General features: G+C 46.8%; 1 protein-coding gene across 1 annotated transcript in view; it reads right to left on the bottom strand.

Annotated features, from left to right (window-relative positions):
- Window positions 1-19,486, bottom strand: part of LOC133352489 (ephrin type-B receptor 2-like) — a 141,525-nt gene extending 122,039 nt beyond the window's left edge. Inside the window, 1 exon segment of the mRNA XM_061568167.1 lies at window positions 19,034-19,486. Within this exon segment, the coding sequence (XP_061424151.1) occupies window positions 19,034-19,085 (52 nt within the window). The 5' untranslated portion in view covers window positions 19,086-19,486.
- Window positions 19,487-24,114: the final 4,628 nt, after the last annotated feature.

The raw sequence follows: 24,114 nt of genomic DNA, 5'->3' as shown, positions 1-24,114 counted from the left end.
GCTGGATGGGGAGGGAGGGGCTGGATGGGGAGGGGAGAGTGGGGATGGTGGGGCTGGGTGGGGAGGGGAGGGTGGGAAGGGGCTGGGTGTGGAGGGTGGGGAGGGGCTGGGTGGGGAGGGTGGGGCTGAGTGGGGGGTGGGAGGGGTGGGGCTGGGTGGGGAGGGGCTGGTAACCCCGTGGTGCCCTTATACAATTCAATGTTTAACCTACTCACGCCGGCTTGTGCCCGCCCTCACAGTCGAGCATATTTGCGGAATACACCACGCCGCCGTTGACCCTGGCCATTGACCGAGCAACCCAACGTTCCTACCAGCTCCCTCCGCAGGAGGAATGTGTTATGCAATGCTGCACAAAGTCCATCTCCCAATACGTAATTCCACTTCTCGAGGAGTACAGATATCGGGAAAAATGTACCACCGATTTCAGTCCGCACCTCTTATCTGTGGATATTAATGTTTAAGAGGAAAAGTCCACGTGCAGTTAGTAGAATTGTACGAAGATGAATTTAGGGTTGCTGATAATAAGATCAGCGAATAACTTGAAAAATAGACGTGATGTTTAATGTACAGTTGAGGTCATTTCATCTGTGACCCGATCATCCACAGAAAAGTAGCGTCCCAAAAGAAACCTATTATCCATGTCCCTACTCCTATTCCATGAATATCCACGATTTGTTTCGTGGATAAGTTAAATAAAATTGCAGACAGTAGGACTAGCGATGATGGATACCCAGATATGAGGACTTGCACTAGATTGAACACAAACATGACCACACCTTCGTTAAGGCACCACAAAACGACTCATCTGTTTGTCTGCTTACATTCTGCATTAATCCCGTGGCGCTTCCTCGGCTTCCAATCGCCGTAATGTGAAGAGTGCCCCTTGAAATAGTTGTCGTCTGAGATGCATTATTCATTTGCGCGAGGTTAATTTGCCTCGACACTGACGCACAATAGGGTGCTCTTGCAAACCCATCATGGCGTCCGCGCTGTCTGAAAGCGAGTGGGGGGCACAGCTGGACGTCATGATCGAAGGCCAGCTCGCAAAGCAGTGCGAATATTATTTGTTTATTGTTGCTGTGCTGGGCCGTGGGGTGGTGGGCAGTAGCAAAAAAAATCGTGCTGTCAGAGCTAGGCGGAGGATCCTATACGGTGCTAATATAGAGGGACACCCCACTGCCTGGGGCTCAGATGGAGCCACTGACAGAGACTGGACTCCAGGGACGTCAAGCAGAGGCTGCTGATTACCGTGCAGCTACTGAAGCTCACGAGCAATATTTAATGCAGCGCAGCTGTTAGATGCGGCCATGTGGCCCGTCATGGGTTGACGCGCTCGCGTCTGCATCGCGAGCGAATAGGCTCCCGCTCCCGCTTTCATTTGCTTTGACTTTACTAAATAAAGCGGCTAATTTTAGCGTACGTGAAAATTGCAATAGGAATTTTTTTTTGTAAGCGATAATCCTGTTTGATGTAACGAACAGATCTCGTGCTTTGGAAGCAGATGCTAAACACTTGCTATCTGTGCTTTGCTGTGGTCTACACATCACAACCAGAATATTCTAGAAGAAAGCAAACACAATGAAAAAGGTTGCTGTAATAAGAATATATATTACTAGTATATTACTCTGTAGGTTTTCACGGTTGTGCTGGAAGCTCCACAATGTGTTTTCCTGGTTGTACGGCGCGCTGTCCAACCTCGCGCTCCACATGTGGTGGAGCTTCTTCTTCTTCAGACATTTGAGAAGAAGCAACCCCCCGTGTGGAGACAAATAACAAACACACGGCACAACCCAAAGCAACACTGGTGAGCTTATACAGCACGACCGCAAAACAAAACAAAAAACCTACGCAGTAGTATATTTTGGAGTACTCCACTGCGATGTATGGAATTATACACGGTAGAAAAACACACGGGCGCGAATTAAGACGGTGCTATTTTGCAGTCGGCGCACGTTCTTGGGATTAACATCGTTACTCGCAGGGGACTGGGCTGGTTAACGAGTGATGGGGGAACACGCACACGTGTGTCAGGGACCGCTTCGACTCCGTGGGCCAAAACGGATCCACGAATTACACCCCCCCCCCCCCCCATTTGGCACCCTCCAAATCAGCGGTTCTTAACCTTTGGTGAATAACGAAACCCCCCCCTGGGAGTGCGAGATGCCCTTTCTGGGGGTGCGAGACGTGGCCATGGACACGTAAGTACAACTATTTTGTTTCGTTCAAACCCTCTGTATTTATTCACATTATATATTTGTTTTTCGATTGAGAACCAGAGGCGTGTCAGGCTGCAGTAGAGTTTAAGAACCACTGCTCTAGATCATGGTGATCACCGCTTGTAGAAGGTACCCAACTAAGGCTGGTATGGTACACAGGGAGGTTGTGTGGTGAGTACTGCCCTTAGTCCCCCGTTGTTGACATTTACCCGCTAAACAAAGTGCAGCGACTCATTTAAAGCAGTCGAATGCAGCTCCGATTAGCACGGTTGGCTACGTATGGTGCGAAAGATGCGCGCAAATAACTGAGCAGTAGAGGCAGAGAGCATCAATTACTGCACCACCACTCCTTCCCACTCTGGACACGAGACAACAATCCCACCGTAGAGCCTACCAAAGGCCGTTTTTGGGGCAAGTCCAATGAGTGAACAGATCTGAAGGCTGACAAGGAGATTGTGTGTCCAGCACCTTGCCCATCCATCTTGGTCTTCCCGGTGCTGATGTTTACACACTGCAACGGGTATTCATTTCAGACGGAGTTGACCTAGTTGAGGTCCAAAACTGCTTTAGATATTCTCCACTGATGTTGGCCGAGCAGAAATCGAACTCGAGTTTGCGGGGTTCATAGCGCAGCACGGTAACCCCTAGCCCACTACGCTTCCCCCCCAACCATGCACACACACGCACGCGCGCACGCACGCGCGGTACATTCTAAGCCCATTCCAACAGGAAACTTTGCGATTTAGTGGATCTCCTTACGCCACTGGGGTCCAACCTGAGACTTTAAACAAGTGAACTTTGGCCTTGGTAGAAAAAATGGTGAGCTTATTGGCAGACCAGCCACTGCTTTCATGATTTACCGAAATAAAATAAAAATAAACATTTTCCAAGTCTAATAATGGGTGATTTTAGCATTGCCTAAGAATGTCCAGCAAAATAAGTCAGTACATATTTTGAGTAAAAAAAATGTACAATGGCCGGACATTATTAGGCAACATGCAAAAACCGATATTCTCATGAGTTGTATCACAGGTTTATTATTGCCCTGACAATAGTCATGGACGTGGTGATATTAATGCATGCGACTATATGTAGTAATGTGCAAAATATTCAAATTATAAAGGATTCACTATGGTGGTTATGAACATTATTACTTTTTTAAGTGTTGTTCTCTAGATATGCATGAGGTTATATCATCAACATTTGCCGAGGAACAGAAGTTAACTAACCGATGAAAATAGATTTGTGTATATATATATATACACCACATGTACACGTGCTGCTTTATACAAACAAACGACTACTTCAATAAACAACACAAAGTCGCTCTGTGTCGACCGGCTCTGCCACAGAAACGTGGCATTGCCACCATTTAATCCGGGCCACAAATGCATGCACGTTGAACTTCCATCGCACCGTACGGAGCCTGAAACTTTGCTCATCGGAGGTGCGGGAGAAGGACAGCGAACTAACCACAAAAAGCAATTCTAAAGAAGGAACGCCATCCCATTCTCATTTGTTAAGGGAGAAACTTCGACTTGCTTACCCTTTCCAGGCATATCCGCTCATGCTATGCACCGTACTTACGTCTACTATATACTGGACTGTGCGCGTACACTACCACGCGATACACGCACAAGGGACACGGCACAAACGGCTCGACAAAACTATCGGGCAGTGAGGGCCTTTTTAAAGTGCCCCTCCAGAGGTTGCTTCATTGGAAAAAAACAGGTGTTTGAGGACACGACAGCACGATTACAGCTCTATTCGAGGTCATATACATACACGCAATATATGTACAGCGCACAACGAGACCAATTTGTAACTAGTCAATAGTGGTCGATGCATGGATAAACAACAGGACCCCGCCATGGAAATGTGGAATTTCCACAGCATGTTCACGGCGGCGCCAATGAAGACGCGTGCTCCGGGTCTACTGCTCGTTGGAGCAAGGAGAGAGTCAACTTGCGTTGGCGGATGGCGATGTGATACACGCTTGTTAACATAAAAGATGGCAAAACATGTAATGTTCTTTCAACAATGCAGCCTCGAATATATAAAGGGCTGTAATAGAATCCCAAATAAATTAATGATCCGCACGAAATGAGCCCATTTCTCTTCCTCTCTCTCCCGCGTAATAAAACATAACAAAACTACACGGCGCTACGATATACTCTGCAATATACGCCGGGTTCACGCATAGCTTGGCACGCGGAGAAAAAAAGAACTCCGTGTAAATACATTTTCAGGGCAAGAAGTGTCTGTTTCTGTTCTCTAGCTCACCATTATCACCCTTCAAGAGACTTGAATCTGTCAAATCAAGCCGCATGCATGGCTATTTTCTGCACACCGTGTCTCTGCAAAACAGCATGATTCTCAACGCTAGGCTCTTGCTCTTTTACATCGGCAAAGTTCCCCGTTTTTTATACGCATAAAATTAAATGAAAACAATTTATCCGCATGAAAATTTCCTTTTCGCCGCTTGCCCACCGGGGGAACCGTTCGCACGTGGAAAGGTAAAGTTCAGATTTTATTGTTTTCAAATCCAAAGTGCGTAACAAGCAAAACCCTCTGGGTCGATCCCCACACTTGCAGACGCATTTTAGTGGCCAAGGCCAGAGAGTGGAACTCTCCATGCGGACGCGCGTCTGCCGCTTTCTTACAGCGACCGTATTTCGGGCGCGACACACAATGGGCCCCAGCATTAACGGGGCTTTTGCATGCGGACGAACGGTGTCCAATCGGTGACCCCGTTCCATTCACGAAAAAACTCATAACGCCGTCGCAGACGTGCAAGCCATTGTACCGCTCGCCAATGGCACATTCTTATCTTAGCCCACATGCGCGCACCCCCCGTTGACGCCTCCGCCCAACGTAACTCAAATGTATGCACGCTCATAAATGTGTACACTCACACGCATGAACGCGTGCACAAAAACATGGCTATACGTGGGGGGGTGGTAGTGTAGCAGTTAGCGCGTTGCGCTACGAACCCGGGCGCGACGCGAGTTCGATTCCGGCTCACGGCCACCAACATCAATGACGATTATCTTAAACGGTCCTGGGCATCCCCTAGGTCGACTCAGCCTGAAATGAGTATATGGTGTGGTGTGTAAACATCGCCACCAGCGAGACAAAGGCGGTCGGGCGTGGTGCTGGCCAACCACCCCCTCATGTGCCGTGCCGGCCTTCATAGGTGCTCGCTAAAAGCACTTGACCCAACAGGCTATAGGGGGGATCTTTGTCTTTGTGTGCGCACACAAACCCACACAAACGCAAAGCTTTTCTCACATGAGCAAAAACAAATGTACACACACAGACGGCACGAAGGTATATACGCACATGCATGACCGCACACATACATGTCTAACGCGCATGCATAGGTGGTAACTGAAATGATGACCACAATTATTTTTTAAACGTTTTCAGCCTCCTAAGGAAGTGTGGTCATGTCATTGCTCTGGTCGGATATAATTTATAAACAGTATATCAACTCGTTGACTTTGACACAGCTGGAAATAATAAGTCAAATTAAGCAATTTTACCGGAAATACAGACGCTTTTAGAAACATAAACAACCTCCACCCCCTCTATAACAAGTGCTGTTAGTGAGCACCTATTAAGGAAAGCAAAGGACGTGTATCTTCCCTAGTGCTGGAGTTTGCGTTCAGTTCAGGCTGGCGTTAAACAGAGCGTTGGCATCCTGGAAACACAAGCTGGGTTCAGATACAAAACTGGAACTCGTGTTATACGAGGCCAGGAATTGAACACATGTCATCGAGGTAGTAGCATAGTGCGGTAATCGTCGTTTACGGAAAAATAACATTTGCTCCACCACTAATGGATACCGCTACTCTCTTGCTGATGTGCACAACGCGCACAAAACGCATATTTAATTACTGCAGACGTGAAGAGCTCTCAGATATAATCACAGCACGGGCATGTTTAACAACAACTACTTCAGTCAATATGAACAGAGCATTGTAAAGAATTGTTAGGCAGCGTGTGATTAGTTCCAGATTTTACGCACACACAGTGTTTTCACCAGCGCACAAATAACTTGCGAACAGAGTGCTAAAAATCTGCAGTCGGCAATGGTGGGATTTGCTTACAAAACAATTTCACGTGTAAACTATTATTATTTGTATCGGTGAAAGTGTGACAATAACACACAATAGATTATCGCCCCAGAGTGCAGCTGGGATAATTTACCAAGCCAATGCACAAGGGTCATTCTACCTTGGCGCTTCAATGATAATGAAAGTACGTACTTTAGCAAAAAATCACATCTCTAAACGAGCATAACTCTACTAGCACAAGCCATAACTAGCCACCGTCCATTGAATGAGGTACACGCATTAAAGAAAATCAAGTCATTGAGGGTGCAATCATTGCTCGCACAAGGCTCGAATTATACATTTGTCAAGATCATCTACTTTGGTAGCCGGCCCACAGGTATAAATTAAATAACCCAATTGCGGAGGTCAGTTCACCCAAAGAATAATGAATGTCCCGTTAATATCCCTCGCACTGGAACGTGTGCTGTCATCTCTGAAAGGTTGATGGGCCACGTTCTGTACCGTGATGTTATCTGGCGGGAGAGGTTGCTGTTGGCGATGTAAGACTTCGAGTGCAAACATCAGACCAGCGGTTGACTCGGCTAATCATCCCTCCGTGTTCAACAAAAGCAAACTACCACCCCCCCCCCCCCGATGTGCACTGTTTTGCTCATTGTTCACTCGCGATGTCAATATGCTGCTTGGGGCGGGGGGGCAGGGGGGGCAGGGGGGGCGGGGGACAGAGCTCCTTCAGGAGGAATTGAATGAAGCAGCTGCAACGATGTTGCCAACCGCTGCTGAACGTGTTGACGCTAGACCAGTCTGTCGCACGGGGACTACACGGGCTGATCCAATCAGCCTCCCCGAAGGGGCCGAAGAAGCCCCCTCTCGCCCACGTGGAGCGAGCGAGAGGTTCGAACGTCGACGCGAAACGCAACGGGGGACAGAGCTGCGCGGACGGTGAAGCCAGCCCCTGCTTTTGTCGCCTGTGGTTGTGGTGGTTGTGGTGGTGGTTGTGGTGGGGAATTCAGCGCAGTGGTCATCCCCCGTACCGAGAGAACAGAGTTGCCCCCGTCACGGGATTGTGAGATCTCGTGCGCTGGATCCTGGCCACCGATTGGGAATGAGCGGCCGGGTTTGCCGCGTTCGTTGTCGACGCGGGCGTATTGTGATTGTGCGCCCACACGCTTTGCGTATTGTCCGTCCGCACGTCCGCTGGTCAAAAGGGGTGGATTGCTGGGTGTGTCCCGCATTTCACGCTCATTTTCTACACTGCATGGGGCTCGAACAGGGAAACACTTAGCGCACTTTGAAACGTGCCAAAGCCTTACGTTAAATGCCGCCTCTCAATAGGACGCATTGTTAACGAACCCACCGTTGGCATACGGGTGAGATTTAGGGCTATCAGTGAAAATGGCTAATTTGTGAATTCTGCCAATATTCTCAACTGGATTTTTCCTGTTGCAAATACCAATTAAATACATCTGCGGGATGGGCAGTGCCTTATTAACAGGACAGACATCACAACGCGATTACGTTCTCCAAATAAACAAATGGTGATATGTGGTTCGAAAATCTCTTTAGTTTCATTATAGCCTAGCCATTATGCCTATGCGCATCATTATAACTTCAACTCTGCCAGCGTGTTTGTTTCTGTCTAAGAAAAATAATGAACAGGTTATTACATGGTTATAAACTAACGTTATTTACGACTTCTCATATCGTAATTTAATTGCTTACACTGTGTGCCGCGATCCATAATCAACCGTAGTATTCTATCAGTTTTTTTGTTAAATATATAACACATTTTCTTCGCACTTGGGTAGACTTGATAATACTCGATTCCCAAAGGTGGAGGGTATAACTCAATATAGAGTCGATTTTCACTGTCAGCTTAAATAGACATCGGATTAATACGATCAACTCTGGTGGACCTTAGTGTTGAAGTACAATTCCTTATTCCTATGGCAGGCACCAGTATGTCCGTGGGATGGCCACTCGTCACCTCCTAGAAAGTGGGTACCAATTTTACCGACCCCCCACCCCCATGAGGATGATTGGTCAAAACAACTCCGCCTGTGGCTTATACAATTGTGATTTCAACTGGAAGCCTTTTTGAGTACGAGTCAGCCATTCGGACCACAGCGCCACCAGGCTGCAATGCGCCTGTATAACTAATTGCTTTCGCAGCTAGCGACGAAAACACAAGCCCTAATCTCCCAGACTATGGCCCGCACGTGGGGGCGATGCCATGCACGTGTGCGACCGTTTCCAGGCACAAGCACCGCGAGCGATGTCTTTGTTTACTGCGGGCTCAGCGTGAAACAGCTGACATCTGTACACCCAAGCTGGCTAGTTCGATTCACACAATCCATGCACAACACTGCCGAATCCCCGTACACAGCTAACGCTTAACTGCATAATAAATTATACACGAACTGCATATATACGTGACATAATGAAGTCAGCATCTGCTGAGTGGTATACAAACATCTTTAGAGTCCATCGTAAAGTTAACTTTGGCAGTTGTTACATCATTAGGGACCAGACTGTTTTCATGTAAAACTGTGGCGTCTCCGTGCTGAGTCAGTGGTGAAGAATTATTGTGAAATTCTACATTCCGGTGATATGACCGAGTCTCTTCAACAAAAAAGAACCGCCCTTAACTTCTTACAAAGTGGTACTCTTTTTAATTACCCCTCACAACATGCCTATCATGAGTCAAATATTCTAAGCAGAACGTTAGTATTCGGGTCAAGTATTATTATCATCAGCAGCAGAAACAAGCAACCCACGTTTTGCGAAGCAAAGTTCATTTGCCTTGAACAGCGCGAATCATTCCATTAACCTCGCTATGTTATCAAAATCTACGTGTTCCTTATTCTACGTCTCAATGTAATTCCACGCAGGCTTCTTCACGTTGTTTTCTGAATTTGTTACTACTACTATTATCATTCAGCAAGTATTATCTGCGTCATATATAACCATTTTTTTTCATCTCAACGTGTGCCAAGAAAATGCCGGTGTTTTATCTTAATTTTCGGCAAGCTATTTAAATTTTCACCACCGCACAAGACTTTTCACGAGGGGGGGGGGGGAACACCATGAATGTTGTTGGCATCACTTATCGTCATCCTGCGCGAAAACCATCAACTCGTTTGCTAAAGAAAATCTCGGAAAGCAGAAATCGTTGGCATTTGAACATTACCACAATGCTGGAAAAGTGTCCATTTGCCACCCAGATTTGATCTGTTGTTTTTTTCTTCTGTCCCACAATGCTACACTGTTGTCTCAGCTTGCCAGCGCGGGGCATTGTGTTGCGATTATTTGAAGTTTGGATTGGTATATCATTACCAACGGCACTTGTTCACTCGGTACGCTTACATCACAAAGGACACATCTCATCCCCCCTCTTTTTATGCAGCTGTAATAAACAGTGACAATGCACACCTGTTTCTCAATGTGGAATTGTCAGTCAAAAAAAAACTCCCCCACACACGCGCATGCACATACTTTGTCAGCATTTTAAACCGTGTCCATCATTTTCACCTTGATGTGTCGTAAAATAACTCGGGGCAAACGAGCTGGCTCCAGCTGAAAGCTTATCATCATAGGCTTTGCAAAAGTCATTTTAACGTCACGCGCAATGTTGTATTACGCATGCAGCTCGCGATTATAGTTATTACTGTGAATACCACCAGAAACATCTATCACTGCTGGCAGACCTAATCAATAGCTAGTGCACCGAGTGTGACTCGAAGGTATGTGGGCCGATACTCAGCGGCGTAAAGAGCAGCACAGCTTAAAAAAAAAAACCCCAGAAGGGTGAATAAACGACACCGATAAAAACGCATATACCGCCACCAATCTGAGCCATTAAAATGCACAAGCTGCGCAATTTTACACGAATTAATTAGAGAGCTGCAATAAAGTGCATAATGCCTCTATTATTTTTTGGATTACACATATCACGTGCAGTAGCAGTTCACTTCATCCTGCTCCTATTCCATAAATTGGCGACCCGCGCTACAGCTAATGCCTTAATTATTTTACCGAGGATTTATCGCGCCCCCCCCCCCTCTCCCCCCACCGGGACCATCACCCTATGGAAACATGGCAACTTTATTTATATATTTCAGCCTCCGCCCGGTCACAATGTGAGGTCCGGGGGAGCAGCATTCATGGCCTGGTGTGTGAGCAGGGAATTCCTCGGCTCAGCAAATTAGACAAAACGGGCTCATTGTTGTGTCTTGCTGTGTCACTCACCCCTCCCTCCCGCCATCCTTAGCCTGACAATTCACGGGACCGCACAAATGAGGGTAAAGAAAATACGCACAACACTCACACTCAACCGCCGAGCGTGAACGAGAACCTATGGATCTGTGTGTGTGTGTTTTAGCGCCGTGTGCACAAAGCTGAACTAATTCCAGTGGAGACACCTTTCCTGGTTAAGTAAAAATAATAATACGGAGAAAGCTCACTACAGTAGTAAGGCTGTAGTGAGGATACTCTGGTAAACTACAATTTTTTACGACAACTATTTCTTTTCACCAGGTAAGAGCGACTGAGTATTATAGCCCTCTTTAAAAAAGCAACCTGACCACACATGATAGCTCAACGAAGTGGATTATCACACGGACATGTATGGCAGCCACACACTCAAAAGGTATGTTTCTAAATGTGGAGGGAAAAAAACGGCACCCAGATGAAAATCCACGCGACAGCAGGGAGAGAGACATGCAAACTCCAAATGTACAGGCGACAGGGTCTGGATTGAACCCACAACCTCCTGTATACCAGGCAAGGTAGTTAACATATCGCTGCCTCGGCACCCCGAACGCGATCCACTCATTTCCAAGGGCTGTAATTTTGTATCTGTTTACAAACAAAACTCAACTTACATTGTGTTATCAGGTGAAGGAGGATATGCTATTCAGTGATCGGTAGGTGCTTAAGTTTTCTTGGCAGTCTGCACACGGGCTGAGAATATAACCGCCATGATATGGGAGAACGGCGAGGCATGCCCACGATTTCAACATCCTACATTTTTCGTCTTTCGAATGAAGCGTAAATTAATTAAAATATCAGGTGAGGAAGCGGGTAAAAAAAAAAGATTTTGATAGTATTAAAAAAAAAAGTGTGGAGCAAGGCACTAAGGTTATCCAAGTGAATGGGGTATTTGTTGCAGACTCAAATTGATTGATCAATCACTGGAATATTTCCTTTCACTGAAGCCTACACACGATAATGATACACTGTATAAATAAATAACACATCGCAAGCACAAGTCACTGATTATATGTCTCTTGAAATCTACCTTTGCTTTCAATGAAACACATCTGGACAGGTGTTCTCGTGAAATCAATTGCCGTACTAATAACGAAACCACACAATAAATGTAATATATATTCACACACAACGAGTGCGCCCTTAGTGCCGATGCACTTGTTTTTTTTAGCGCCTCTCATTTCTGTAGATCCACTTGAAATAAGACCACAGTTTGAATGTCAAACACATGCAAATAATCCACAAGTATACTTTGTGCTGTATGAATACTTCAACCGGCTGAAATTGCTTGACCCAGGGATCTGAAGAGCCCCATACATCGAGCATTTAGCACTTCCACGATTCCGACAACAGCATTTAAGCACACGATGTGTGCCCCCCACTTATGCTTCCATCGCACGTACGAAGCTGCCGGATTTTGAATGTACGCACATCAAACATCCAAAGACTTGAGATGCCACTTAGGACGCGTAACAATAACAAGTTTATATATTTATTTAAGTCGGTGCCTCCGTGGTTGAGTAATGAGCACTGACGTCATGTTTAGCTCCACCGATGGACCTGATGCAGAGATGCGCGTTTATTTTTCCGCCGTGGAGTGAAGATGGTTTAAGCATCTTCTCGGTAAAGTCACGTAGAATGGAAATAAAAAAATTAAAAAATAATACAAATAAAACATTAAAAATAATTCTCACGACGTTTCGGCCACAACGCAAGCAACCGTCCTCAGGTGGAGAACAGGTCTGTCGAGAAGACAGAGTCTGAATGACATCGCAAAATATAAAAACCAGTCGAAACTGGGAAATTAACTCATAGGCGTCAAATTAACCGTGCAGAATTTGGGAAAACTGTTATTCTCCACGACCCTATTACTTTTTTTCTTACTCAATGACCATCTGCGGTTTTTCCCATTTTGCATTGCGGAATAGCTTCTAGTTATCCACAAATTATTCAGGGATAAGGGGAGTAACATAGGCGGGTTATGTCGTGGATAATCGCATCAATCAATGTGCACCATATCGCCACAGTTAACAGGAGTCCTACCATAGAGTAGACACTAACATACCAATGTGTGTAATCTGCTACTCTTATAAGAATACTGTGGGCTCGCAACATTGAGAATAATTGACAGAAAGCTATGGGAGCACCGAAATTAGTTGTTTGGGAAATAAATAAAAAAGTTGAACTCCAGCTCATTGGATTAATAACTTCAGCTATTACAACAAAGTCATATGTAGCACTTTGATCAGCAATTCTTTATGAACTTCTTGCTTTGAATTACGACAGTTTTTTTTCTATTTTGCGACCACTTCTTGTTAATATATATGCGCGAATTAATTTGCAAGGGCCGTTTTTTTTTTCAAACACACAGCCACCAAAAAAAAATAACCAAGACGTCATCGCCAAATGAAGAAACATTCAAAGAGATGGAGAAACACCTCCGTCTACGTTTAAGCGCGCAAAGAATCGGGCCGCTGGCTGTGTTTTGTAACAAAACACGTATAAGTGCTTTTAGATAGCGTGCGCATCTGAAGAGTTGGCCTCACCGAAAGAGCAGATGTGGGACAGGGCAAAACAACAAAAAAGCGAACGTTGAGGGGCGAGCACACGGCTCAGTGGCGACAGAGCAAGGGACTGAGGAATGTTCTTTGGGGCTGTCACCTGCCAGCCAAGGAGACTTGCGTGATAAGCTCCACTGGGCTCACGATCGTCTTGCAGGAGGGAGGCAAAAAAAAATTGTCCCGGCTCATGAAGCGCAACGCTGTACTAAGTAGAAATTTGACGGGTGGCACACTTCTCAAATAGGACCAGAAAATTGTGAAAGCAGTTTTGGTTTTCTTTGGAGGGGGGCTTCTAAGAGAAATAGCTGCCTCATGAGGCATCGGCAGGTACACAAATTTATCGCATACTTATTTGCGGAAGTTAAATTGATATTACAGTTTAGTATGCCCGAAGTACAGTACTTGTCAAGCGATCTATGTATGCGTTATGGGTGTTCTCCCCTTGTAAGAATGGGTTTTCTCTGTTTGTTTTGTTTCACACGTAGATATATATTTTTTAAGATTCAACAGGAATTGGTCAAAAATCGCAGGCAGGCCTGTGCTTTAAACTCAGTGTGGCAGTAAAAAATGAAACCTACTTTAATATTGCGTGGATATATACACGCGCACAGACGCATTCACAATGTTAGTCGATTTTGCGCAAGGATTAAAGCTTTCATTCCTGCAGCTACCCCCTAATTTATGTGATGAATTACCAAAATGCGTGTATTACGTTAATTGGAACAGCATAAAATATGGCGTTATTTGTAAAAGCCAGGCCGTTGTCATGTGTCTTAGAGAAATTACGTAACTTACACAAACGGGGATACTATATTGTTTTATTTTAATTGTTGCGACCCAGTGTGCTATTATACTTTACTGCATAGTTTCCTATTTGGAACATTTGCCAGCTTATTGCTTTTTGGTATATATGTTTTTAAAGATGTAAGATGCACAAGACTGTACTGCAAGGATAATATACAAATTAAACGACTTTGATTAAAAAAATGGGAGTTAGATTGTTTTTCTTTCCTTAAAAGTGGTAAAACATCAAATGACAGGGATAACTAGGATAGAAGTTTGGGGCAATATCAGAAAATATCGGGCTATTTTTTTGGTTCCAGGTCGCGTATCCCCTTTGCAATGCTGCCCGGCGCGCGCGTCGCGTGTGTGCACACAACTCGGCACTCAAACCCACTCACTAAATGTCCTCAAATCACTACCACAGCCTGCACTTTGCATTGCCTTTCCCCCCCCCCCTCTCTTCACACTCCACGCATTCACACAATTGAACCGCTGGTGGGCCCTCTCAGCTAAAACTGTTTGTACTGTGGTTCGTCACAGTCAAACAAATCAATAAAGAAATTGGCAGGGCCCAAAAAAGAATTCACTCCCACCGCAGGACGCGTTCAGAAGGGGAAAAAAATTGAGACGCGCATTTACAACACCTTAATTAACTCGCGTGGGAATTTACACCCCGTATTTATTGCTCCCCGTTTGTAATCCCACAAAGTTGTCACGCTTACAGTATTGCCGCCGTTTCACCTTCAGGTTTTTTTTTTGCTTCACTTTACAGCAATCCATCGCAGCAGGCATTCGATTTTTTTCCTTCTGAAATTAGGCGTGGAGAAAATGAAATGGGCCCCCGAGTAATTGAAGCGCAGCAAACTCCACGGCTTATTCTGTGTAATGTAATGTGCCGGAATTAAGCGGTCAGCAAACCGCTCCTGCTGGCTTGCTGTTTTCGCCTCCAACGCAACACATCAGTAAACAATTCCAGGCTTTAAAGCCAACATTTACTTTTCTCTCCGTGTGTGTTTCGCGGATTGTGGACGGGCCCACCTCAATGTGCTCAGGTGCACAAGCAAATCGGGTCCCATGTGCTTTTAAAGTGCTTGTTTACTCTCCATTCAGAAACTTTGAAGGTAAATTCAATGCTGCTGCTGCTACGGAGGCAATGGGCGGTTTGTCAGAGCGGGCATTCTGAAACTCCCGTCTAAAGTCCGAAGCGAGGGGAACTGCTTTGAATTTAAGGTCATGCATCTACAAACACGGATTAGACTTGTATTAACATGCACAGAAACAGACAGACAGCGTTCGGACAGACACATAACACACGGAGTATTCCTGAAATACGGCCATTATAATTGACGTTGGCCAAACATGGCAGGGCAGGGCAGGACCCTCCTCAAAAATTGTCTCGGGACTCAATGTGATTTTCTGGCTAATTAAACAATACTTATTCGTGGTACTGTACAGTTTAAACAATACACACATGTAGTGGCACATTTTTTCTTTCCCCTTAACAATGTTTAAATGCCAAGTTGCAGAAAATTATTTGAAATGTCAGCATATAAATAGTAATGCAGTATATTGCGGGTACAACATGGAAGATATTAAAATACGGGTATATTTTAACGTATGGTTTAAGTTAGTCAAATTTACCTGAGTATTGTTAAGCTTAATAAGCGAGTGCAATTGTTTAAAGATTCGGTCTGAAGTTCTACATTTCATAGGATTGTATACTGTCCAGCGCGCTGCATGGCAATGCGAAAAAGGTTCGTATGTGACAATGCATATGTGCACGCAAGCATGTAACCATGCGATTACGCAGACTATATTCTCAGTTACAGGATTTTCAGAAATGAAATTCACATACAATGCCTAGCCAGAGCCCAAGGACACCATTTTTGGTAACACCGTCACGGATATTTGGAAACTCAACCAATATTTTTAATAATTCAAATTGAATTCTGAATAACGCACCTATAAACATGCAGAAAGTGCATCCATATTTCCTAACCGTGTAATTAATCACTCAATACTACGGCGAAACGGCCACATAAAATGGATTCCATTTTGGTGGAAAATGCAATCTCATTTTTTTTTCTAAGCTCAGTTTCATTATCTTTGCCCACTTGCTCATTAACTGGGTAATGTCAAAGGGAATGACCAACATAAGGAGGTCTGTAACATGGCACTGTGTCTCTTCTATTATAATACTGCCCGTTCCATTGATGAGGACAAATCTGCCCTATCACAGAGTTTATGTAATACAAAAAATCAAGCAAAAATGGATATCAAAGGTAAAGTCTCGGATCATTGAAACACGATTAAAGCCAGTTTTGACATGCAATTTCATAGCATACACATGTGGTTCGCTATCATTAATTGGCTACATAAATGTATCGGTACTTTATATAAATAGAATATAATACGCTTAGCTTAAGTCCGTCTCAAATTATGTGTTTTTGACATGATTGTTTGCAGTGTTGTAAAGATCAGTAAAATATAATAACTAAGCCATAGGCTCTCGATCTTCAATGTCCCCATGGCGGCTTAGACCCCAACATCAAAATAATTTCCCATGTTCCTGGTCTATATGCAATCTACCATTAAATTGCTTCAACTATCTGGTATATTTACAAAACTTTTATGACTGCCTGTTATGAATAGACAAACTGTGATACGGTTTTTTTTGTATGAGTAAAAGAAAACGCAATAAACTCAGGACAGCCAAATAGTAGGGACAAAACAACACTGGCACGCACAATATTTCATCAAATAAACAATGTTTTGACGGTCGGTAGATACAAAAAAAACGGTGTACTATTTATGAACCGTGTTAATGAATTGGGTTTTCACAGAAATCCGCACAATACATAAAAAAGCACACTACGCGGTTCCCTATTCCGGTGACCCCGCCGAAACCCACACACGCCGGACCCTTTAAGAACTCGCAATAACGCCTTGTTTCCAAAAAAAAATCCATCCAACTCTCCGTTCGTTTGCGAAACGTACGAAGGCATGAAATTCAACATATCCGCTTTGCGTCAGGCGGGTTTCATGGCCTTCAACGAAGTACGCTTAAACAGAAATACGTATTAATTACGTTCTGAGCGGGACACATTCGTGCTAAAGACACGACATTACACGTAAAGGCGTGGGTTTTTTTTTAAGTGTGCGTGCGAGCAAGAAACTGGGATAGTCCACTTTAGCCATCACCACCAACACTCCATTTACCCCCTGCAATAGCCAACCCGTTCATTATCCCCCGTGGTATACAGGCACACACACACACACGGATGTGTTATTTAGTTATTTGTTTTTTGCCGAGACGTGTGACATCCCAAAGCAAGCGCTCGCTGCCACAAGCCTGGATCGCAAAATTCCAATTCACCTTACAGCCTTAGAAAGTCTACGGATTGGGGGGGGGGGATGCAGGCGGCATCTTAGAGTGTCCCTCTTCGCAATAAATCAAGGCGCATTGGATGTTGGTGCGTCGCCCCCCTTACATCCATCATCCCTGCAAGATCGGCCTTAATCAAGCAGCCACTTACACTGGATACACATTCATTTCGCATCCTTCCGTCATAGAGAGCGCGCGAGACTCTTCCCACCCCCCTTTCCCCATGGGTTATCGCTTTGTCCCAGTTTCAAAGGCTCATTTCGTGCGCTTCAACATCATTTTTTTTGTCCGCGCGTGCGACTGTGTGTATTAAAGTGATTCTTAAAGCACAACTGTTTGTGCAGCCTAGATGGAACACGCGCACGGCAGACTCGTTATCTCTCGGCATCACGACGCGCGCGCGTGTGTGTGTGTGTAGCGGTTAGCGCGATGCGCTATGAACCCAGGCAACACCGGTTCGATACCCGCTCACGGCCAGCAACCAGTGACGATTATCTGAACCAGAACTGGACCCTCCCCTCGGTCGACTCAGCCTCAAATGAGTACCTGGTGCGGTGTGTAGAAAAACATCGCTACTGGGGAGACAAAGGCGGTCGGGCGTGGTGCTGGCCTTCATAGGTGCTCGCTAACAGCACTTGCCCCAACAGTCTGTTTAAAGATATGCGGGGGATCTGTGTCTTTGTCATTTAGTAGTTGGCGTTAGGTGCTCGCTAACAACAGTTTGCCACAACAGAACCTGTCAGCGAGGTTGGGTGTGATCTTTGTCGGTGTCTTTGTACACCGTGTGGACGCTGGCAAGGAACGGCATCCAATTCCAACGTCTGCCCCACTGAATGAATAACAGCTTCCAGCGGAGCCGGACAAGGGCGTCTTCTCGTACCGGACAAGCTTTAATTCATCATTGCGCGTCTGTGGTTTACAAATGACGAATCCGATGTGTCAAATAAATACAATTTAAAAAGTTTATAATTTTTCTACGATTTGCCTGCCGCGTTTTCTTTTGTATATCGGATCCAACTTTAAGCGATGGATGATGGGCAGAGTGATTACTGCTCGTTTCTCGGTGCGTGCGTGTGAGAGTAACCACTCGCTGTCAGAATCTGAGCGTCATTGCGTTCTAAGCACTGCTAGCTTGAGTGATTTTTTCTCTCTCTCTTTCTCTCTGCTTCAAGAAAAGCGTTTCGGATGATAAAAAAGCCATCGTACACCACGAGACCGTACGTGATAACAGCCGTGCACGTACGGTTGTGTATAACATTATCTACTACGGCTGTACCCATGCTATGGATTTCGTTGGCATACATACACACAATATTGTGTGTACGCATGAGCGCACAAGCATTATCGCATCAATTGGAGCACATGTGATCGGTTGCATCACAAAGTTGCTCCAACATGCACCCACTCACAGCATTGGCCAGTCGACATCCAGCAGCATATGAGATTGCCACTATGGCATTACACACACACGTTGGTGGCACACACATGTCAAAGCATGCCCTACCGAGATACACAACGTGTGTTACACGCATACAAATACATGAAACGCACGCACGCGTGCCGCTGCTCCCAACAGTCAGAGCATGCCTTTGAAAGCATCGCTGATCTGCCAGTGCTCAACTAACCTACGACACGCACGCTCATATTTAGTGACCCCACCGACAGCAGCGAGTGGTGACCACCGCGCCACCGAGCCACGAATAGCAGCAGCAAGAGTTTGGGATGGACGCCCTCGCCCCTTACCTTCGAGTGCGACGACGGCGAGGAGAAAATGGAACAGCAAAAGGTAGTCCATAGCTCTGCCCGTGTCCAGTTCAGTCGCCCGGCTTGCCGCGCATGTAATTCGGTCCCCCTAACGAGAGTAATCCCGTCGCGCCGTCAGTGTCTGTCTCCGGTGATGCAGCAGCAGCTGCAGCAGCAGAAGCAGCAATAGCCACGCAGTTCGTAGTGGTGGTAGTGGTGGAAGCGCTTCAATCGCGGACCATGCCTGCCCACTTCACAACTCTCCCCTCCCCTCCTAACTCCTCCAGCCTCCAAGCGCTCTCTCTCTCTCTTGCGCTCTCCGCACAGACGACCAGCCTTTCAGTTGTGTGCTCTCGACGGAGGCGAGACACTGCTTCGGAGATGTCTACTCCGCCTACCAGGGAGGGAGCAGAGGTTTGGCGGTGGGAGTGTGAGCGGGGGAGGGGGAGGATGGTTGATGAGGTTGGTGGGTGTTGTTTGAGAGATGGGGGTTGGATGCTACTGGCTATACCGCTGTAAAAACGTCCAATAGGGGGTAGGTCGGTGGGTGGGTTGGTGAGTGGGTGGTGGTGGTGGCGTTCCTGTTAGCTGTGGCGCTGTTTTGTGGTTGTGGTGGTATTGGGGGAAGGGCACACTGAGTGGAGGTGATTCTGGGTGGTTGGGTTGAATGGGGGGGGGGGGTGTAGCTGCTTTGCCGTACAGTCCACACCATCATTTCCCAAGCACAATCATGCGCAATAGATTACAATGTTCACAAAGCCACCGTACGGCCAAACGCACCGTACCATCGTGCTGCCCGCATGCCATACCATTGTAGAGGAAGTATGTCGAACTAGTCGAATCTAACGTGATTTGCCGCAACACGATGGGGACAAGTCAAGCTAGTTAGACTGGGGACACAAGGCACGTACACATTCAAAGTCCTACACGCGATTTCAGCCACAAACGCTCATTATTTAGCCGATGACGCGCTAATTGGCCACACGCCAGCATTTAATTTACCCGTGGAAACACTGAGGTTTGTGTGTGTGTGTGAATATTAGTTTTATTCTGCCCTACATTTATTGCTAAACGGTTGAAAGTTTAGCAAAAAAGGCGTTTATTTTGAAGGCAGGGCAGGTACACCAACAGTGCCTGGTTGGTGTGAATTGCACAAGTTGCCGACAATGTTGAAACTTTATTTATTGTTGCTGTGTTTACATTACATGTATTACGCTGCGGGAAAAGAAAACATCTGTAGGGAAATGCCACGCATTTACACCATGAAACATTGTAATAAAAAAAATGTGGATCATATTGCAACCAACTTACTAAACACGTGTGATTTTTACCCTGCCATTTGCCCGTCATACATGTTGACAAACGCACGCACACGGTCAAATACTGATTGTGTCGTGAACGTGCCATGTTATCCTGGCTCTCTTGTCAAATAGAAGCGTTGCCTCGAATTGAAGCCAAATGCATGGAAGGTATCGTCCACTGGAGGAGATGGAGCGATGAAATCAACTCGTGTGCTGGTGCGAGGCGGGTTATGACATCACAGGATCGTGAGGGATGGCAACGGGGTTAGGGAGACGTTCATCCATCAGACTGATGATGATGATTCATGGTGATCCTAATTGTCAATTGGTTTGAAATAAATTGTGTGTATGGGGTTTGCGTGTGTGTGTGCGGTCTGTAAACACCGCCGCTTGGGAGACAAATGCGGCCGGGCGTGGTGCTGGCCACCCACGCCCGGCCGTGTGCCGTTTCCGCCCTTCACATATGCTCGCTAACAGTCCGTTAGAGGCTGCACGGGGGATCTTTGTCTTTGTTCCGCATGTGACCTGTCGCAAAGCAGTGTCTACACATTGCCGTGAGTGCACGATTTGTGGACTCGCACACCCAAGGGGGGGGGGGGGCTCAACGGGATCCGGGCTTATCACGGGGACTTGCACGCCGCAGAGAGCTGTCAGCGGGGGTGGTGGTGGCCGGTGTTTATGCGTAAAACCTTCGGCCGGGAATCTTTCTTTCAGTTACCCCCCCCCCCCCTGCCAAGCCATCACCCGCCTAACTCAGCCTTCCCTTTCAGTATCCAAGATGCAGAGAATGTGGCCCGCTAACCAAAGCCATACCCCCCCCACCACCACCGACCCCCCCTTTTTAAATCTCTCTCACTCACTCACACAAAGACAAAGATCGCCCTCATAGCCTGGACAGACTGTTGGGGCAAGTGCTGTTTGAGTGCAGCTATGAAGGGTCGGCACGGCACACAAGGGGATGGGGAGGTGGCCAAAACCACTCCGACCGCCTTTGTCTCCCCCAGTGGCGGTGTTTTTACACGCCGCACCAGGTACTCATTTGGAGGCCCCCCCGGGCCTGTTCAGATGAGCGGGAATCGAACTCGTGGCGCCCGGTTCGTGGCACAGCGTGCTCACCGCTACGCTGCCAAACCCCCTCGCTCGCTCACACACGAAAGACGAAGAGACACTCACTTATGTATTGTAAAACCAAAACGATGAAATAAAATACGTGTGGGTTCATTAAGTGTCATACACGTGCCAATTCCCTGTTATATATGTATATCAGCTACCCGGCAATGCGTCTACAAATCTCGAGATAGTTTTATTTCAGGAGGGATACCGCAATGGAAGAGGCAACGGGTGTTTGGGGAGGAGTGGTTTGATCGGCGCGACGACGGTGACTTTTTTAGGGTGCTTAGCTAATCGCAGGGCGGTGTCCTTAGCATTTTAATCGAGCGTTGTAAAATGGGAATCTCACAGCTTCAAGATGAATTGCTAACCAAGATGCATGGGAAGAGCGTGAGCGCATATCCAAAGCATTGCCACCTTGCCGTGATGAGTGACAACACCGCACACGAAGGCATCAAACGCTGCCGACGTTTATTAAAAATACTCTTTTTTTATTTCTTCCAAAGGACCTACACCCATGAGCGTAACGGCATCTTTGGAGTTGCGCCGATGATTTCGGAAGGAATCCACGATTCGCGTTCGTTAGAGAGCCAGAAACCGCGTGTCAGACGCGAGTCCTCGTGAGCTGTCGTGGTGGGGGAGGGGGGGTTGAGCAAGTGAGCGCCGTGAGACGCAGGGACCAACGCGCGTATTCCGCAGTCTCCAGCGACGCCCAGCGGGGGCTTTTGCGTCACTGCAGGCAGCGTGGCCCGGTCCCACACCCCGCCACCGTGGCAAGTCTCAGCGCTGTGTCGAAGCGCCTCCAGCTGACTAGAGTCCAGAGGTCGCAACCGGGTACCCGATACCCGTACCCTACCCGATACCCGGCCGGGTACGGGTAGGGTACGGGTACGGCCGGGTACGGGTACCCGTTTGCGACCCTGGTGCGGCCGGGTACGGGTAAGGAATCAAAACCCGTTTGCGACCTCTGCTACAGTCTTAAATTGGCACTGATTGAGTAGCTCTAGTTTCTGCTGTGGGCACAGGCGGGGGGGTGAAGGTCGGCAAGACCCGACGCTCTTACGTATTAAGGGGCCACCGTCTCGTGTACACCACCTCTTAAAATATTGACACGTTTTGTTCGTTTCAGCGAATTCACCCCTGTGCTGTGTGCGGAGTCTCGAACTCCTCGGTGAGTTTTTTTTTCGAGTTGTGCCGCGTGTTGTTTGGTATGATGTCTGACGTTTCGCTCACGTTGCTGGGAAATTGTTCAGGAACTGAATATTTAGGTCACAACCGACGTCTCGATGCACCTGCTGAAAGCGGTTTTTTTTTCTTTCAGAAATTTTATATCATTTCCCGAAGAAGCTCCCAGCACGTGGAGTGAAACGTCGGACACCATCCCGAACAGCGCGCGGTACAACCTCAAAACACGCCAGAGATCTATCGGATGCATTAACACAGATATTTAATTCACCTATATCCGCACGAGTTGTGTGCCGTCCTGAGTCATGGATTGAAATTCCACTCTTTCATGACGGCAGCCGGTAAACCCGTAGCCCAGACACAGATTCGGTTGAAGCTGGTGACCTCGCTGAGAGCAGCTTAACATGGTTTCAAACGTTCCTAGAATGACATCGTGACCAAATGGGTACAAGTTAAAACTGTAAATTGTTTAAAAGGGCGACTAAGGTCAAAACTACTGTACGACTGAAACTAAATAACCATATCGAGGTATACATGGGCATATGAACTTTGAACGGTGAATTGATTTACCCAGATAAGGGCATATTGAGATTTCGCATATTTTCAAAGGGGTCACTTGTTGTAATTTCCCCACGTGCACAATGCAGATGGGAAGAGGGACGGACGGTGGCGCAGACGATTATCGCAACTCAATGCGATGCTGGACATGCACGCCTAAGTTCGATTCCCGTCCACGACCAGAATGAGCACACGTGCGATGTGAGTAGCGGGCCTCTCCCCACGAGGTCCTCCGCCGAGTCCACGCTGAGCATCACAAGCGGCTCGGCGTGGCGGAGACGTTCACGTGGCAGTGTATTGACAACGGCGCTTGTACGTTATCATTGCAAATTATCAATCGCGCGGCAGGCTGAACCGAGGACGATGGCAACTAACAACACGATCGGCGTGCTTATAGTCGCGGTGTTTTTTTATTGGTTTGCCCAGTCAATCAAACTACATTAATCGATCCCATCCCAGGTGAACTTCCCCAACAGATGGCTCACAATTGCAGGGAAAACCGTACCGAGGGTGATGGCGCAATGCGAAGAAGACATCGCAGCTCGCCTTTCGACGAGAGATTCTATCAATGCATTCTTTCCCTCGCGCGTCGAGATGCACGCGTTGTCCAGTGCGCGGCCCTCAATCTGTGAAATCAGCGAGCGTGACTAAAGCAGATGGCATGCGCCGGTGGTGAAGGTGTGGTGGTCAAAGCAGGTTCCGTGTGTCATCGGTTCCACGAGCTCAGGTTTTACCAGGGGCGCTGTTCTACGGCCCCGCATCGCCATCTAGTGGACCGTGTGGACATGGCTGCGAAGGGTCGCCGAAGTCGGAGTGATTATAATTATCGCTGCTGACTCTCGATATTAAAAAAAAAAAGATGGGTTGTCTTGCAAAATGAAGTCATCAAAAAAATAAAATCCGTGTACATGTATGTATGTTGAACTT

Source organism: Lethenteron reissneri, chromosome 40 (genome assembly GCF_015708825.2).
Source record: "Lethenteron reissneri isolate LAM-NWPU_2019-01 chromosome 40, ASM1570882v1, whole genome shotgun sequence".
Classification (NCBI taxonomy): domain Eukaryota; kingdom Metazoa; phylum Chordata; class Hyperoartia; order Petromyzontiformes; family Petromyzontidae; genus Lethenteron; species Lethenteron reissneri.
The sequence above is the reverse complement of the archived record's forward strand: the minus strand, read 5'-3'. Positions and strand labels throughout refer to the sequence as shown.